At 48.7% G+C, this 19466-nt stretch overlaps 1 protein-coding gene across 1 annotated transcript; it reads right to left on the bottom strand.

Annotated features, from left to right (window-relative positions):
• Positions 1-1362: 1362 nt before the first annotated feature.
• On the bottom strand, positions 1363-19463 carry SORD (sorbitol dehydrogenase). Its single transcript, XM_041418590.1, has 9 exons — positions 19338-19463; positions 15838-15871; positions 14585-14749; positions 12291-12450; positions 9597-9715; positions 9311-9376; positions 4092-4267; positions 3210-3331; positions 1363-2459 (listed from the first exon to the last, which is right to left on the bottom strand). The coding sequence occupies exons 1-9, from the start codon at positions 19395-19397 to the stop codon at positions 2294-2296; spliced, it is 1068 nt and encodes a 355-aa protein (XP_041274524.1). The 5' UTR covers positions 19398-19463; the 3' UTR covers positions 1363-2293.
• Between the last annotated feature and the right edge of the window lie 3 nt (positions 19464-19466).

Below are 19466 nucleotides of genomic sequence, written 5' to 3'. Positions count from 1 at the left end.
GGATACTGAGACCCACACAGCAGAGACCTGTGTGCTAGTAAAGCCTTGCCATGCCAGCACTGCCCTACATGGCCCCAGTGTGAGCCCCTGAGCCCTGCTACCATCCACACATCCCTGCAGCCCCACGCCCAGGGCCATGCTGGTGTGCCCCAATCCAGAAAACCCACTTGGCGTGGTGTTGGAGTTAAACCCAGCTCTGGTTCCTTCATCACACAGGACAGAGCTTCTGCTCTGCAGGGGGACTCAGGGAGTGTCTCTGACCAGCCTTGGGGAGCAGCTTGGTGCCTGCACAACCTGAATTCACAGCACTTTGTTCCAAGACCCATGTGGTGAACAGATGGGGTGAGGAGCCAGCAAGCTCCCTGCTATCCCTCTTCTTGAAACAACTCTTCTCACATACTCTTCAGTGCCTGCTTGTTAAATCTCTGAGCCTTCCCTGGGTTTGCATAAGGCCTTAGTTGTGTTTTCATTAGCTTCTTCCAGCAGTGTCATCTTTGATCAGGAATCAGTTGTACTTGTTTAAGTAATGCCTGGCTTTGCATCACTGCTACTTTTGCAGGCTGTGGTTGAGCTCAAATAAAGCTGACTGAAGTCTTAAAACACATTCTTGCCTCCTGTAATTGGGTCTTGGTCACCTGGGGACTTGCAATACTTGTGGCATAGTGCTGGCCTTACTCCTGGCACAGAGCATTAACTCCAGCCCACTGGAAAATGGGCTAAGTCGGAGAGAGTTTCCCCTGCACTGATGACATACATGGAGTCGGGGGTGGGGGATTTCAGGCACAGCCCCACTGCTTATCTCCACCAGCCCCATCACCCCCAGCAAGACCTGCTGAAGGAGCAGATCAGACAAGGAGCCCAGCCAGCTGAGCTGTGGGAATAATTCCAGCCATCGGGATGCTAAAGAGCCCCCTAGGACTACAGAGAGCAAATTTACATTTCCCAGCAAGAATAATCTTGCAATGGCCACTGGTCTTCCAGCCATGCCAGTGGGGATCCCCAGAGGACAGGAGTCAGGATGGCCAGTGAATCCCCAGTCATGCCAACGGGGTTCTTCCCAGCATAGGAATGTGCTGAGCACGTATTTTGACCACTTCTTCCAGCTACAGAAAGTTCCCCTGGGTTATGTCTCATCCCTGTGAAATTCAGCATGGACTTGGGGCTTTCCATCTCTGCCAGGATTAACTTGGCCAAATCTGGAATAAACATGAGGCTTCATTTGCAAGTGGTTGGGTCTTTTGAGGTTCCACAATCCTGCCAACACTGAGCTCAGCCTGCACCCTGGCGAGGCTTAGGTCTGCACAGTCCCCTGCAAGCCCCTCCAACCCACCACCCCACACTTCAAGGAACACATCTGGAAGGTCTCAAGCAGCCAGAATTTATTGAGGAAAATTCAGTACCAAGGAAGGAACTGATCTCTCAGTACTAAAATTAACATGACTGTAATCAAAGATTAGATTTTTTCCTACCACATTAGTACCTTGTTTGTGGCTCACAAACTCAGCAGGAAGGCTTGATATTCCCAAATAATTATGATTTGTTTGCAGTGGTAAAACCTTTGAGTGATGCTCACTCAAAGCAGTGGTAAAACCTTTGAGATGATGCTTCACCACATGTCCTGTCATGTCTCATCTGTGCTCCTTTCCATGTCAAAAGCAGCTGTGCCCCCCACAGCCCCTTCATGGGAGGTACATAAGAACAGGGCTCTCAGCACTCACAGTTTCCCTGCCTGCAGTGGTCCCACGAGGAGCTGTTGGGGGGTGACACAGCAGACATGGTCCCAGCTGGCCTCCAAGTTTCCCAAAAACCCCATTTCTGAGCTTTGAGAAGAGCGTGGAGAGAATGACCTGAATGTGCCAGTGCTTCCCGTAGAGTGGGGAGGGCCAGGCTTTGTTCCACAGGCTGTACAGTCCCTGAGCACCCACGAGGGAAGGGGGAATATTCACATAGGGCTATTTTGCATCCAGGGATTGCCATGCAGGAAATGCTGCAGCCAGGGCAGTGTGGGACAGGAAGGGGGAGTGCCAGCAGCTCCACCTTTGCTGTGCCACATGCCAGTTCCTCCCTGGCATGGAGGAACTTGGCCAGGCTCTCCTGCACGTGTGGTCTGTGAAGAAGAGCCACCAACTGTGCAACCCATTATCTCTAATTCAGCATTTTGATTCAAACTATTGGTTGTCCATTTGTAGTAACCTGTTAATGCTCTAATGGTGTCTCCCAGTACCATTCACCCTCATTACATTTAATTTTCTAGTTACAAGCAGCAGGGATGAGGGCCGGGCACTGGGACAGCTCAGGGGTTCTGATCAGTGGGGTCACACTTCAGCATGACTTTGACCCCCTCACCCCTCTTGGTGGTCTCAAAGGCCTCCAGAGCCTTCTCCAGGGGAAAACGGTGTGTAACCAAGGGCTTGACGTTGATCCGCTTGGATGCGAGAAGAGCGATGGCCACAGGCCACCTGCAAGGGAAGCAGAGAGCAGGGGATGAGAGCAGTCACTAGTTTGGAGTCCAGGAAAAGAGCATGGAGCAGCCTGGATCATCACAGTTACTTCCCTAGCTCAGGGAAGTTTTGCCTGCAAAGAACCTTCTGGTGTCTGGTATGGGAGATGGGACAAGCCAGCTGCTCTGGGCTGCTGAGCTCTGAGAAGACAGGCACTGCTACACAGAGAGTTGAGAGGGTAAGTGAAATCACAGAAAGCAAGAGAAAATCACAGGAAACTACTACTTTGGATGCCCTGAATGAAAACTAAAACTGCCATGCTCTGCTCTCCTCTTGCCTGGCCTCTTGCCTGCACACTGACCATGGTGGAGCTCAAACTCATGGACTCAGTGCAGGGAGAAAAAAGGAAAAGCCTCAGCCAGCTTCCGGCCTCTTCTCTGGCACAGAGTCCCTCATAGGGATTGTGTTGCCATTCTGTTTAGAATCATAGAAACACTGAGATTGGAAAAGGCCTCCAAGATCATCAGGTTCAACCATGAATGGGCCAAATTAGAGCAACAGGGATACAAAGGGATGCAGCAGCTGATCCAGTTCCCAAACTGCCTACTTAATAACACTTCTCATTTTAAGAAGGAGCGTGATGACATCCCATAAATCCTCCCTGGAGACCTACAGATTAAGAAAAGAGATTTTCTCCACCAGCAAGAAAGTAGAGCTCTGAAGAATTTTAACTTGGAGACACATCAGCCCCCCCAGCACAAGGCTCACGTGTTGCAGTAGCGGAATATCCCACGGATGTCCACTTCCCGCACAGCAGCGTTCACGATGGGCACCGTCACCATCTCAGGCCCCAGCCCCACCAGAACCAAGGTCCCACCAGAACGAGTGGCCTGGAGAGCAAACACACAAACAGGTTACATTTTGCAGAGCACAGCTGCAGGAGCCACCCTTCATGGCTGCAATGGATTTCCTGGGACACAGCAGAGAAGCCAGGGAGAGGCAGGATGCTGTCAGGAGTCTGTCAAACACGTGTTAATCAAAGCAAAAAATGCAATCTTTTGAAAATCTCTGAAGGATTCCTATTCTGAAAACCCCATTCTGAAAAATGGCTAGCATTTAGGACTACAAAAAGTACTTTGGGATTTCAGTGGGAGAGATTTAAAACTAAGAGCCTGATGCTCTACTGGAATTTCTCTTTTTGCAGTTTGACCCATTCCCCTCCTGTCCTTTCACTGTGAAACTCCACATTAACCTTCCCCCATTTTCCTGTTAGGATATTCATGGCAGCAAAACATCCCTTTCTTAATTGCTTCTTTCATTCCTTCTGGAATTAATTTTCTTGATTACTCTTCTTATTTGGACATAACTTCAATGGAAGCTGCTGTCCTACTCCCTGGGTTTGGGGATCGTACTGAAGTCTCCTTGGTAAGTGACTAAGCACCCAAGCTTAATCAAATTAATTATCCCCACGCTGATGTTAACACTTTAATTGTCTCTCTCAGTTTATTGTCTAAGGAGCAGCTTCTCTCCCCAAACCAAGCTCACTTAAATTAAGCACTGTGGGAGTGAAATAGCTCATTCACTGAACCATCCCAGAAAAAGCCAGACCAACACCATCACTGGTCTGCCTTTGGAACAAGTGGTACTCACATAAATTCCAGCCTGGATACAGGCTTGTACTCCTGTGCACTCCACAGTTATCTCAGGCATGCAGCCAAGCACACTTTCCACTTTGGAGGCCACCTCCTGCGGGGTCTCATTCTTCACCTGAATGGTGAAATCTGCCCCCACCTCCTTGGCTGTTTGCAGGCGAGAGGCAGATAAGTCTGTGGAAAGAAAACCAAGCCAAGAATTGGAGCATTATGTGAAAGAGGGGGAAGAACCTGGACCTGGCATCTGCTCACTACATGTGTGCACAGTACAGTGCACAACTGGAAGAGGTGAGGATTCACCCCTTCTTGGCAGGCAGAGAATGATCATAAAATCCTGGAATAGTTTGGGTTGGAAGGGACTTCAAAGCTCCACTCCACTTTGAAGTTCCATTCCCTACCATGGGCGGTTTCTCTTTGGTACTGCCAGAACACTGAGAGTGCATCCAGAGAGTAGACATGGCTATGGACAGAACCAAGAAATCCTTCCAACAGGAGACAACAGGCTCAAAGGATCATTAATGTGGCCATTTCACTTCCAACAGCACCCAATGAGAACAGACCATGTGCTCTCCAAGGGCTTCCTCAAGGAACCCTCAGCAGGTGGCTTCAGCTGAGCAAACTGCAGAATGCATTCGTTGTAAACACTTAGTGTGTCTGCACTGTCACAGACCTGGCCTGCTCTTTACCCTTCCTGCAGCATCTCTGGAGGCTGCTGAGCATCTCTCAGATAGTTTCTGTCACAGATGAATGAGCAGGCAATCCCATAAAGAAAAAAGGGAGTGGACCTGGTAAGAAGGTGGACCTGAGACACACCATTAACATGGAGCAACAAAGCTGGTGATGATAAACATCTGTGAGGGCATGGCTGTACTCCTGTACTCTGCTCTGAGGGATTCTGACAGGGCTGTAAGTATCACCTGAAGATCCACAGGGGGTTTGAACCAAGCTGTCCTGCTGGGGCATCCCACATCCCGTGGAGGAAAGCCACCTATTCCTCTCCAGGCACCACTGGTAACCAGGCCACCTCTGGAGATAAGGACATGGACAGCTGAGGAGAAGAGTGGGATTTCCAGGAAGGAATCACCTCTCTTCCCTACACTAAAGCAGTGTTCTACAGGGTCTGCATGCTGGCACTGGAAAAGATGTATAAGCCAAGATTTCCTAGACCCAAAATTGAGGGGTGGTCTCCTCCCAGAGGTCCTGGGCTTGAAGACTCAGAAAACGATGCCTGTGGTCGAGGCACACACAGCAAAGAGGAAAACACCCCTCTCACCAGGGTACAGTCTTCAGAGAAGTCAGAGATGGGGTGGGGTGAAAATATCAAGGGAAAGAGGAGGAGGATAAGGCCAGTTCTCCAACATGAGCTGCTCTGACTCAGCTGCAGTCCTGGGAGTGAGCCAGAGGCTCTACCCTGCCCATCCCTCAGCAAAAATGATGGCACTCACTGGCAGGGCAGGGGATGGACAGGCACTCACTGGCAGGCCAGATGATGGACATGCCCCCACAGGCAGCTGGAAGGCTCAGGATGCCAAGTGTGGGCACAACTACCAAGCTGAGCACCAAGGAAAGCAGTGGAGAGCGTTTCAAGAAGGGGTAACAAAGGGTAATAAATGCAGACAAAAGAGGAAAAGCCAAGGCTGAAAAGAAAAGGCAGCATCACCCTGGAAGCCCCAACATGGGCTCGTTCCTGTGGCTGCAGGAGTCACTTCTGTCCCTTCCAAGCTCTTTGGGATTTCATCTGGGACTTCACTGGGCTCCAGGCTGTGTGTGGGGTGATGCTTGACCCCAGCTGAGCTGCACTCAGAGACCTCCCATGCACCTATTGCATGGCCAGGAGCTTTTTGAGGCACTTCAAGTGCTATGAAACACTTTTGCCCAGCATGGTTGGTGTCTCCCAATTCTCAATGTATGGCAAGGAGACCACAGGGAGTCAACAGTACTGTCAAGTAATGACTAAACTCCCTGTGAAGTTTGGTCTCACAATAGCAGTTCACAGCAGACACAGATTCTGGATTCTACCATTTTTAACATCTCTTGAATCAATAATGTATTTTAAATGGTAAATATATATTTTAAAATATTATATATGTATAATATATAAATATATAAAATATTAGAGACATTCTAGTCTATATTTTACATACTTTATACTTTCTCTCTAGCAGAAATAATCCACAGGCAGTGTCCTAGAGTAACAAGGCTGCCAGTGCATTTCAAAGTGGCCACAAAATCACTCCCAGACAGCAAAAAAATCCCACATCTTCCCTGCAGCTGGCCTCTGGTTTGCTGACCTGCTTGGGAAGGAAGCCCTGGCTCTAAGCAGCGCATGGAATGCAGCAGCAACACTGTCAGCCCTGGCCAGGGCTGCAGTAACATCCCAGTACACCTGAATCACCAGGAAGCACTTAGTGAAGCAGACAGATCTGTTCAGAGCTCCAGACACTTGTGAGTCTTGGGAAGGATCAAGTCCTTTGCACTTTAAACCCACATAGCTCTTGGGAAACTAGTCAATTAAACAATTAATGGCTTGCATCTTGCCTCTAGTCAGAAGTTTGTTTTCACGTCCCAGCCCCTGGAGCTAATTAAAGTTTGGTTTGCTTCCAGTGAAGTTATCAAATTACCCTTAAGCTTCTCATGATGGTTTATGAGCCAACTTAACAAGCAAATAAATACTCTTGATTATTCTCAGATTTTCTCTGCTCATCTTCTTTCTCAAAGGAGTTGAGTTCTGTACAGTTACTCACCTCCCCTGACCTTGAATTCCAGGGTTTCTGGAGGCATCAGCACCCAGAACTTCAGATTCAGATAGAACAAGGAGAATAATTTCCCTTAAGTAGGAATTATTAAGTGCACCTTCAGTGACAGACAGTGCAGTGCAAGACAGCCCAACATAAACACCTAAATGGCCCCTTCACTGGGGAGGAAGGCTGATCTTTTACATGCATCTGAGGAGAAAAGCAGCTTTTCAGAGCAACAACAAGGCAGGAAGACAGGAGAAGGTTGCCCATAAATATCAATCACGCCCACTCAGGAGGGGAGGGGAAAAAGACACAGACCTTTTGGAAGAGTAGATGAGGACCTATGAAACAAATTGGTCTTCTCACCCAACTGGAGTCCATTAAATACATCAAACACTCTGGGCAAGCCAAAGACAGAAGTTGTAGGAGGTGAGTTCTCACAAAAAAGCTTTTCTAAATATTTCTAGATCTGTGAGAAACTTGTCAAAACAAACACAGATTTTTAAAGCCATAAGTGCTGCACAGACAAAGCTCTTCACAGACACATGATAAAAACACAGGACAATGAATTCAGATAATCTGGTAGCAAAGTACAAGAGGGCCTCTGTGGGCAGACAGGCGCCTCACAGGTGTTGGCTCCTAAAGCCAAAACAAAAAGTAGTTCCTTGAGACAGGCAGCAAAATCTCCAGCAGCACAAGCCAAACCAAACCCATTCCTCAGCTCATGTCACGGTCAAATATTTGACTTGGGACAGCACCTTCATGGTTTGAGCACCTCAGCCAAACCCCGCTCATGTGGAAGAGACATCCATAAGCCAGAATCAGCACCTAGGCTAGCACATAAAGATAAGAAAAGGGCAATTCCATGTATCCAGGCTTGCTGATCCTGCAAACCAAGCACCAGTCACTTCCTGTGGCACACGACAGCCAGCTCACCTTGCCAAAGTCCCCATCAGGAGCATCTCCTGGTACTAGGGGGAAGACACACCCATTCCTGGAAGAGGAATAAGGGGCAGGCTGAGCCAGCTGCCTCAGCCCCACCAACCCCACTCACCAAGCCTTCCCCACCCAGGGAATGGGACACCCCCAGCCCCTGCACCAGCCCAGCTGGGCACAAGGTTCCTCGTGCATGATTCAGGAGGCAGAGCTGTTTTTCCTGCTACAGCAAACATCATCCTCAAATGACAACACTTCACAAAATCTGAGGTGTGGACCGACCACATCCATCAAGCACACACACCTGCAGGGTGAGGTCAGCACAGCTAAAAATGCCCTGGACTCGAGAGGAAAGGGATTAAGGGAGGAGAAGACCTTGTGTTTTGTCCTGAGCTACTACTGAAGGATGTTTCTGTGAAGGCAAGAGGGTGGGACCTGAATTTTATCTCTTAACCCGAAGTGGGTCAAGTAACACAGTAATGGAAAGGTCAAAAACACACTTGGCTCAAAGTATGGGAGGTGAGTAACAGCTTTCTGGAAGGTCAAGAGCCTTCAGGGCTTTGACATAAAAACTGCAGCAGTCAGTGCTCAATGTCCAATGGCACCTCTAACTGCTCCTCCTGGCCTTCACCACTCAGAAAGACTGAAGACCCATAGTGGGAGCTGGAAGCACCATTTCCAGACCCTGTTCAACCCCCAGGTGGAAATTTCAGCCAGAGAACATCCTGAGGTTACTCCAGCTCTCCATCCTTCTGGGCAAGCTACAGAGAGAGAGGGCCTGAACCTTAGAGGAGAGCTAGAAGGAACTGGGCTAGGTTAGCATGGCAAAAAAGGGGGGGGATGGAATGGCTGTCTCAACAACCTGAAGGACAGCTGCAAAGGTGGTGAAGACTCAGTTCTTTCATAAAGGGGGAACCTCCATAAATGACAGTTGGTGAGTGGACCCTAGAAAAACCTTAATTAAGAGATGCTAACCTGGAAAAGGTATCTAGGAAGATGGGATCTCCTTCCTCAGAGGTTTTCCTGACACAGCTGGACAAAGACATTCCTGCAAGCAACAGCTCAACTAGAAACATCCAGGATACAGTCATGCAAGGAACACCCATTTCTGAAATGTAGAGACCCTGAAAAGGCCATTTCAGTCACTGTGGATAACCAGTGAATAATGAAACCCCCAGCAGGAGCAGATAGAAGGGCAGAGAAAGATAAGTGGAGATCACAGTGTGGCTGCACACACAAAACAGTGGGCAAACACTGTCTGGGCCATCATCTAGCACTACCAGAAGTAAAAATAACCTGCTAAGATGAAACCTCCCTGGAAGGGTGGTCAGGTACTGGAACAGGCTCTCCATAGAAGTGGTAGAGTCACCATCCCTGGAACTGTTCAAAAAACATGTGGATGAGGCACTTATATAAACATGGTTGGGCTTGGCAGTGCTGGGTTAGTGGTTGGACTCGATGATCTAATGATTTAATGATTAATGATTTTGTGATTCTGTATGGTGGGAAACAGGCACACTCTGAAAGGGCTGAAAGGACTCACCTGTAACCACCACGACTGCTGCACCCATCATCTTAGCAACAATCACATTAACGAGGCCGATTGGTCCTGGGTACAAAGGGGAGAAAAGAGAACGTGTACCACTGCCAGGCAGCATCAGCCCCACCTCTGAACATGCCCAGAGTGCTCCTGGCCAAAGGAGGCTTTGGCAGCCCCAAGGTCCCCCTGATCCCTCATCCCTTCCAGCAGAGCCCAGAAGCAGAGCCTGAGCCTGCCCATCCCCTCCCAGCAAGCAGGGAACCCAAGGGACCGGCTGTGAGCACTGTACCAGAGCCAGACACGAAGACTTTGCTTCCCAGAGTGACTCCTGCTCTTTTGCAGGCATGGATTCCCACGGACAGGGGCTCGATAAGGGCTCCTTCCTCAAAGGTGACATTATCTGGAAGCCTGCAAGAATGGAACACAAGGAACAGTCACCAATGTAGTTCATGAGGGTGACGGGGAAAGCCATGACACTCAAAAACCAAACATGGGTGTAAAGCACAGTGGCAAAACACACTGCCACCTGCGGTCAGGGAAATAGGCTGGAATACACTTCAAGAGATTCCATTGCTTCTTTCCCCGCTCTGAAGCAGCATCAAGTGCACCTGATGCATTTTTCAGTGAAGTTTGCCCAAGCACCACACCCAGGGACCCACAAACTTCCCCACATCAACTCTCCAGTATCTGGTGAGTCAACAAGCACTCTTTTGTCACTCATTCCCTTTAGAATAAACCCCCCAGTTGCAAACGTACTACCCCGAAGCTGCCCTATGGCTCACCCACCAGTGAGCTCCCAGAACCCCCACCAAGCTGAATCAGCTTTTAGAAAACATCCTGCTGCCAAAGGTGAGGCCACCAGGAAAGGCAGCCAGATCCAGGCCTCCCTTCCTGGTAACAACCAGGATCACCTTCCCTGATGCACCAAGTGTTTTAACAAGTGGACCGGTCCCACTGTGCATCCTCCCAGCAGTCAGGGACAACATGTGCAGTGGGTATCATACATGTTTTGGACAAAACCAGCCCTGTAACACAGCCAACATAAGTGACAGAAAAAAGCAGAGGAAGTGAAACCCTTCTGAACTGCTGAAAGAAATCAATCTCAGCCCCAAAACACTGCCCACCAGCAAGCCACCAATGTGGGTTCTCACACTGCTCTGGAAGCTGTGCCTGCCAGGAAGGTCAGCAGGGACTGTGACAGCACAGGGAAGCTTAAGGTCAGATCTCAGCCAGGCCAGTGTGAAGCCAAAAAAATGGAAATGATGGCTGTGGGAAGACAGCTATAAGATATCTGCATATCCCTTACTTCCAAGAGCTTTAAAGGTCTGACTCCAAGAGTTCCATTGTCACAGAGTCTGGCATCATGTCTGCTACTGCTGGGTTTGGGCACTGCCCTGTCAATGGGGAGGGCATGATCCCACCTCCATCAAGTTACTCTGAGCACCCACGACAGAGTCTGTCCACCAGCAGGACACACAGTAACTGCCCAAACGTGTGAAAGCTCACTGAGCTCAGCCATCATCTGTTCTTAGCAAATCTGTGCTGGCAGAGTGACTGCGTGCCAGGCAACCCGCTCTACATGAGCCAGCCACAGCACTGCTGATGTGAAACTGGGAGCACCAGGTCCAGGCTCTGCATCCCAAAGCTTAAAAATAAAATAAAACAAAACAAAAATAGCCAAAGTAATATTTGATCAAATTGGAGGAGAAAAGCAAAAGCCTGGAAGAAGCCAGCTACATACCATCCACTTCCTCTCAAGTTTAAACTTGTGATGTTGTCAGAAAACATTATTTTGATACACAGGAAATCGATGGCAGTGGGTCTGGACAGTGAGATGCTAATCCCATCCAGACCAGCACCTCATCCTGACAGCAGCTGCTTGGTATCTGCTTTGAAAGCTTCCTGCCTGAGGACTCCCAGGAGAAGAGCAGTCAAGTGCCTCCTTCCAACTGACATGATCCTGAACACTTTTTGTGCAGACACCAAAGATCAATCCCAAGGATGTTCCTGCTTATGGAAGTACCAGCTCCATACACACTGAAAAAGAACAAGCTCCACAGGTAGAGCAGCCTCAGGGGGACACTACTTGGGCAATTTTAACTCCTTGTTAAAGGCACTTAGGTGGGTATAATGTCGTACCAGCTTTTTCAGGTCTCTGGAGTATTTGAGGCTCTGGCACAGGTTGCCCAGAGAAGCTGTGGCTGTCCCATCCCTGGAAGTGTTCAAGGTCAGGCTGAATGGGGCTTGCAGCAACCTGGCTTACTGGAAGGTATTCCTGCCCATGGTAAGGGGTGGTGTGGGAAGAGCTTTAAAGTCCCTTCCCAACCGAACCCTTTTGGGATTCAATGATTTGCCAGAGTGTTTAAACACAGATTTGCTTCTAAGCAAATGTGCCACTGCTGCCACAATTAATAACATATTCAAGTTTGCTGAACTGGACATGAAAACTGATATGTTGTAATGCTGGTAGCTTCATGGAGACACTCAGAAACACATGAAAAAACAGCTCAGCAGGGCTACTGCTTTCTGTTCCTGCTCTGCTCAAAGTGGGGTGACTGTTTCAAATGACAGAGCGAGATGTCAGCAGTCACCCTGGTGTTTCCTGAAAAGCAGCAGCAAAACTCAGCTCAAAGACCTTCAGGCACCGGCCTAGGAAGGCAAGGATATGAAAAAAGACAGGAGAGAAACCAAGAGCAGGGAGCAAATGGAAAAAGGAAAATAATTAAAGGGTAAACCAGTGGTGACATCCCAGGAGACATACAAGAAATGTTTATGTCTGGCACCTGAGGGGATAAACTGTCTGCCTGACAAACCCTTTGCAAAGTGGCTGCCATCCAAGCTTAGGCATGTTATTTATGGATCAGAAAGCAATAGAACCTGTTGGGATCACATAAAGAGTGTTCCAAAGGGCCAAGAGGTGATTGCTGCAGCTAATCTCCCCCCAGGGAGTGTATATTTCTCTGTGGAGGGAGCAGGGACTGACTTGTAGCAGTAGCTTGCACTGTGCTTGTAGTAGCGGCACAGGTTGCCGTCGTCGGGCGGTGTCGCGCAGAAGAAGATGGTCGGGGACAGGTTGTAGCGCCCAGATTTGCAGAATTCATCCATTTCCCTTGGGACACCCGGCTCGATGGCCACACGGTCACCTGCCAGGATGAAAGCAGATGGAGTGGGTCAGGGACAGGGTGGCACACAAGTAGGAGTAGCACCAAGAACCACAGAAACACTGGCAGCACACAGGCAGGAGGGACGTGAGGAAGGTCTTGCTGTCTTCACGGCAGCCCCATCACCAAGATCTTCCCAGGTACTTGGAAAGAGATGGTTTTGCACAGGCACAGATGGAAGCTCAGCCCCACATACATCTTCCTCCAGCTGCCTTGCAGCCAACCTCAGGAGATGAAGGGGCAGCCCCCAGGCAATCACACTGTGACCAGATATTTTGCTGAATCTGTAGAAGAGGAAATACTGGGGATGGAGCAGGTGAGTTTGGCTAGCCACCATGCTGCCAGCTGGAAATGGCTGTTCCTTGGGAATCATAGAATTTCTGTGGGAAGGGACCTTAAAGCTCAGCTTGTTCCACTCCCTGCCATGGGCAGGGACACCTTCTACTATCCCAGGCTGCTCCTAGCCCTGTCCAACCTGGCCTTGAACACTTCCAGGGATGGGACAGTCACAGCTGCTCTGAGCAACCTGTTCCAGGGCCTCACCAGCCTCACAGGGAAGGAAACTTAAGGTGCAGAACACCCAGGAGCCTGGCAGGATTTATCTGGGAACAGAGACAGCTTGGTGCTACAACAGAGTAGCCCAGGGTGCTGGAAGGACACATGCTGCAGGATAAAGAGTTATTATTTAAGTGCAGTCACAAAGCAGGATGGACCAGAGAAAACAGTGTGAGCAAAGTACAACTTGCAAGTACACAAGGGACACAAAGCCTCACATTTATTTGGCAGAGGAATCTGAGCCAAACCTCTGAGCAAAGCTCTCCACCAACAGGCTTTCAGGCAGACACAGGGATAATCAGGATGGAAGTAAAGAGCCATCTAGGCCACTGCATCCCCTCTGAGCTGGCCAACAACAGGTGTCTGACAGGACAGAGGCAGGACAGGCACATGCAGAATACTCTCACATTATACAACAGCTGTGAGGCCTCCCAAGTCGCAGATGGTTTGTTTGTATTTAGTAAAACTCAACAACTTCTCCTTCCACCACGCAAACTACATGGTCTGCTACATCTCAGGTGCATGCTGCACCTCACTGTGCCTTGCTCTGGTGCTGGAGCAACCAGAGAATGGGCAACCTGTTCTGCCAGCCCTCCATGAGTCCTCACATTCTTGAGTTGTCTCTCTAGCTCTCAGCTCGAGTTCCTGACTTGGACATTTGTCAGAGATGCTGCTCCACATGTCTTTATCTCCTTGTCTTCCTCTGAACCCTTCTCACTTGTTTTACATCCTTTTGGAAAGGAGAAGGCCAGAACTGCATGCAGAGTTCCAGATGTGCACTGACATCCTCTGAGTCTCTGTCCCCTTCCCAACAGTAATTTGCATTTTCACTGCTGTGGAGCCAATGCTGCTATGCACAGTGTCAGAGCCAAAGGTCTCACCCCCCAGCAGTGATGGTCAGCACAGAAATGTAGATATGAAGCTGGTTTTGTTTGTTCTGTCATGGATATCACTTTGTGTGTGCCTGCACTGAATCCCACTTGCATCTCCCTGGCACCTCTCTGATCTCTCTGTAACTTTTCCTGGCTCTCCTCCACATCCTCTCCACCTTGCCTAAGTTGCTGTCACCAGCAAACTTTACAAAATTCCCTGCTCAGTCCATTTTCTTGGATATTCATAAGCACAGCAAGCTGTGGAGGTCCCACCACAGGGCCTGCAGCAGTGTTTCCAGTGACCTCTGCACTGCAGGAGCCGTTTGCTCCTTCAAGAGCACACACAGAGAAGAAACACTCACAGCAGGTTGCTGGCAAGAGCTATAGATGTGGTTTCTGAAGCTTTATCAAGCCTCCTTAAAAGGCACCTTGTACCAATATACACTCTGCTCTGCATTAAAATAGGCCAGCCCAACACATCCCAGGATAAAGCTACCTAAGGAATATCACATTCCAGTGGCCAAGATGGGTGACTAACTGCAGCACAGTGACACTTCTTGAAGGAGGTCACCCTGTGAGTTCAGAACTTCAGATAAATTTACGTGACAGGAAAAAAACACAGCCTGTTATCGACACATTCTCGGAACTGATTAGGAGGAAAACAAACAAATGGGTTTGGTTCCAGATACCTGGTTTCAGATGAGTCACCCCAGAGCCCACTTTTATGACAGTCCCGGAAGCTTCGTGTCCCAGCACCATGGGATTCTTGACAACAAAATCCCCGATTCGACCGTGCTGCCAGTAATGAACGTCGGAGCCACAGATCCCAACGGAATGCATGCGCAGGAGGACCTCTGCCAGGAAAGGAGAGAAGGTTTCTTGTAGGAAAACCGACCTTCTTAGGCACTGGGAGAGCAGCCCATGGGCAAATGCTGAGCCAGTATCGGCACATCCAAATTTACTGGCATTCAGTCAACATATCAGAACTGTGCGTGCACACGTTAGGAGAGCGGCACGTTCATGAGCCACCTGCTGAAATACAAACTATGCAATGATTCACAAAGCAAGAAGGCTCAAAACAGGGTAAGACAAAAGCTGATGTCAACAAAAATACAGTCAACAAAGTAATGCAATTTAAGAGGAACGTTATTATTGCTGGAGCAGGAATAAAATAGCAAGTCCATTTAATTTTCCCTTCTCCCAAAGCTATGATTTCAGCCCCAGAGAGTTAGTGAATCGAATTTCTATCAGCCCATATGCCCATTCTATTAATGTTTAGTCCTGCATACAATCATCTGGAATGTCCCAAGAGCCATTTACTGTGACACACACAAACTGATGGAACAGGAAACAAAAAAAGCCAGATAAAGAGGTTTATCTGTGACTGCTCCAGCTCTTCTTTGCAGCTGGAAAAGCAGCATTATCTGTTTCAGCCACACAATTGTTTTTTGCATAATTTTATACTTCCTCAGAAATATTTTATTTTATCAAGGAGCAACAAAAAAGAATGAGAAAACGAACGTTATTATTGCTGGAGCAGGAATAAAATAGCAAGTCCATTTAATTTTCCCTTCTCCCAAAGCTATGATTTCAGCCCCAGAGAGTTAGTGAATCGAATTTCTATCAGCCCATATGCCCATTCTATTAATGTTTAGTCCTGCATACAATCATCTGGAATGTCCCAAGAGCCATTTACTGTGACACACACAAACTGATGGAACAGGAAACAAAAAAAGCCAGATAAAGAGGTTTATCTGTGACTGCTCCAGCTCTTCTTTGCAGCTGGAAAAGCAGCATTATCTGTTTCAGCCACACAATTGTTTTTTGCATAATTTTATACTTCCTCAGAAATATTTTATATTATCAAGGAGCAACAAAAGAGAATGAGAAAACAAAGAGAGAAGTAAAGGAAGCAGCCAGAATCAGTCATCTACAGACCTACCATTAGGACCTGGTTCTGGGATTGGACGGTTTTCCTATGGACAAAAAGAAAAAAAAAAAGCATTTAGCTGCCTGTTCATATCCCTGGGAATATCTGTGGAAACTTAGCTCTGGTTAGCTCAGGTAAACCCATAAGCAGACAAGGTTTTTGGTTCTGTCTGCTCCATAAGACACAGCTGTGCCACACGGAGCCTGCTCCTAAGCTCCCCTCATTTCCATGCTCAGCAGGGTAATACAGGTAGCTGTAGGAGCAAGCACACTGCCAGCTTGTAAATCCACTCCCCAAATTATTTTGTAGTAAATTCCCTTTCCCAGCCCAGACAAGAGACACATACTAAATTTTCCTGCACTAGAGCAGCCCCAAATTTCAGCTGAATCCTTCATCCATCCCACTGGCTGACAAAAAAAATCACCTTTTGTAATCAAGAAGATTGTGAACCACCAGTTCTATAAAGGCTTACTATTGCAGGGTTTATATTATTATTATTATTATTATTATTATTATTATTATTATTATTATTATTTTAAATAATACAATTTTTTTTTACTAGATAATGATAGAATAACAGAATCACAGAATGGTTTGGGTTGGAAAGGACCTTAAAGCTCATCTCACTCTACACCCTGCAGTGGGCAGGGATACCTTCCACTAGACCAGGTTGCTCCAAACCACATCCTTGAACACTTCCTGGGATGGGCAGCCACAGCTTCTCTGTACAACCTGAGCCAGGCCTCATCAACCTGTGCCAGTACTACATCATTTATATATAATATTTATACATAATATAGACATAATGATTTATACCTATTAACGTCTACATTCACGTTCTCTTGTAATTGCCATGGCACCTCTTTATGGGATGAATGACAAAACCAAAGTCAGAAAAGTGTCCCATATCACCCTTCCACCCAAAAGATCTGCAGGACTTTTGTCTTCACCCAGCTCCCTCAGCTGCCTCAAAAGCCAAAGAAATTATTTTGCTGGGTTTTACAACATCAGGACAATACAATACCCACCCTGAGGATTATGTCTCTAAGAACAGCCCCCCAGAGCAGTCCCAACAGTAAACCCTTAAAAATTCATTTGCTGCTCAAACTGTGAGGAGCACTGTTCTGCATTTTAACTGTTTAAATCCCAGCATATTCCTCAACTCCTGTTTTGTACTTCAGCATTCTAAACACCATGGAAAGACCAACTCTGGAAACATGTTCTCATATGACTGACTGAAATTTTCCAAGTTCAGACTTGTATCTGCAATTTTTCTCTGTGGGGGCTTTGTTTTGTTACACTGAGGATACAGCCCAGAGCATTATTTCTGAAAGAGGTCAATCTAGATGTAACCTCTTTTCTAGAAATGCAATAAGCACAGGATCTGGTGACACACCAGAGGTACAGCCCACCTCAGACTGAGCAGGAAGTCCACAGTGAGAGATAAAGACAACTTCTAGCTGAAAATGTGTGTGTGGAAAAAAAAAAAAACCCAAAACCACTGTTTTTTTTCTTGGCAATAACTGTGCCCAGAAAACCTAGACACCTTGGTGGGCAGTGAATTCTCCAGCCTGATTTGGAGAAAATAGGAGTGACCAAAGTGGAGAGCGCCAAAGACACAAATTCTGCTCGTTGTGTGTTGTTCTCTGAGAAGTTCAGAAAATGGTGACTGGTAAAGTAAACACAGCAAATATTTTCTGTGAAAAGAGACATGGAAAGAGAAGTCATGGTACAAGTATAAAACCAATAAATCCTCAATGGGCAGCAAAGAGGAGCCTGTGCAACTACTTAAGGACAAACAAACACATTTTCACACAGCAGAGGGATCACAGCAACTCTGCCCATAGGAAACATGTCCAAAAACCAAGAAAGGTGTGAGAATTACAGGAAGATGGCGTCACCCAGCTTTGGGTATCAATAACAGATAACAAGTTCAGAGTTCACTGCTGAGACTACTCCTACCACCAGTGGGTCAATACAGTGAGCACCATGCACATGGAGGGAAGAAACTTCAGGGAAGCCTGGGAGGATCACACAAGGTGCTGCCAGTGAGGCAGGAGGGCACTGGTGACCAGCTCTAAGGTCTCCAGCAGTACAAATATCCAAGGAAAACTCACACATCTGGGTGTAAGCCAGCTTAGAGACCAGCCACACAGCTGTGATGGAGCCAGTGTCCCCCTTCACAAGTCTCAGACACCTTTCTTAAATCACAGGGGTTTGGAAATGTGTTCTTGAGCTAGAGGAACCACCTCAGTCCTCAACCCATTTAGATTTCTTTTGGTAGTCAGGCTACATGTGACTGCAGGGAAAGCACAATTGTGTCAAAGGCACCTGGGAGCAGCCTGGGAGCCACCAGGAGCCACCTACACGGCACCACTCGGGCTTTGGCACGTGTGGCTTCGGCTGGGCGGGACTGGCAAGAATCAATCACTTCCCTGGTAATCATCCCGTGAACAAGGCATGTGTCCAAAGTCTGTGTGTTCCCGGGAGCGCTCCTGCCAGGACTCTGTGTACAGAAAGCTGCCTGCCAATGTCTGCCCGTGGAAATCTTCCTTCCCCGCTTTGGCACTCACCAAACTGGAAAACACGGCCCTGCAGCAGCGCCATAGTGATTCAGCACCCAGAAAGAGCCGAGCATTAGCAGCCAGAGAGGCAGAATGAGATTAAAGTACTAAAAAAGGACAAAATAAAGGCTCCCCCCTGTCTGGGAGGGTCCTCCAGCACCTGCTCCCCCTGAACCCTCTGTGCAGCTGCTCCCCTGGGCTCTGACAGCGCAAAGAACCAACAACCACCGTCCACCTGCTCCCTGGGAGAGCCCGTCCCAGCTGGGAGAAGGGCTAATTGTGGGGGAGGCGGGGGAGAGGTTTTTTGGAGATTCTGGGTTTCAGGGATAAACGATTCTCCACCCAGAGTTGGCAAAGATCTCAAGATTATCCCCTCCTGTGTCCTCGCAGCACAGTCCGCAGCTGAAACCTTTCCAAGATCGGAAAACCAGAAAATATACACGATGGGACACGCAAAGTTGCCGGAACCAGCTAAAAATAAATCATGCTTCTGACACTTGCATCCTTCTAGCAGAAGGAATGAGCATGCTTCTAGCATGCTTGAATGAGTGTATCTATGAATTTACTCCTCTTGCAAAAAGGCTGCACCTCCCAGGCACATGAGGGCAGGTGCATTTTTTTTTTAAATCTTTTTTTTTCCCTGTCCGGGTCATTCCCCGTAACGCCGTGAAGATCCCGAAGCGGCCAGGGGCTTCCCCACAGAGGGGATGGCAGGGCCCAGCCATGGGACACCCCCGAATTTGGGTCCCCGCGCCCCCCAGGCCACCCGCCTGCCATGGCCGCTGGGGGCCGGTTCAGGCTCTCCCGGAGCCGGGAGGAGCCGGGGCTGCCGTCCGGACACCGCCGGTGCCCCGGGCTCACCCCAGGCCCGCGGGGCCGCTCCCGCCCCGCCGTCCGCCGAGCGCGGCCCCGCCGCCCCCGCCCGGCCCCGGCTCCTCGCGGCCGTACCAGGCGCAGGTCCCCGGCTCGGTGAACCACCACGGCCACGTTCTGCCCCGGCACCGCCATGCCTCAGCTCGGCGTGGCCCCGGGTCCAAGGATCGCTGCTGGGGGGGGGGGGCCCGTGCTCCGGCCCCC

Source organism: Onychostruthus taczanowskii, unplaced genomic scaffold (genome assembly GCF_017590055.1).
Source record: "Onychostruthus taczanowskii isolate IOZ18803 unplaced genomic scaffold, ASM1759005v1 scaffold6, whole genome shotgun sequence".
In the NCBI taxonomy this organism is placed as follows: domain Eukaryota; kingdom Metazoa; phylum Chordata; class Aves; order Passeriformes; family Passeridae; genus Onychostruthus; species Onychostruthus taczanowskii.
Note: the sequence above shows the minus strand (reverse complement) of the source record. Positions and strands in the feature narration are given on the sequence as shown.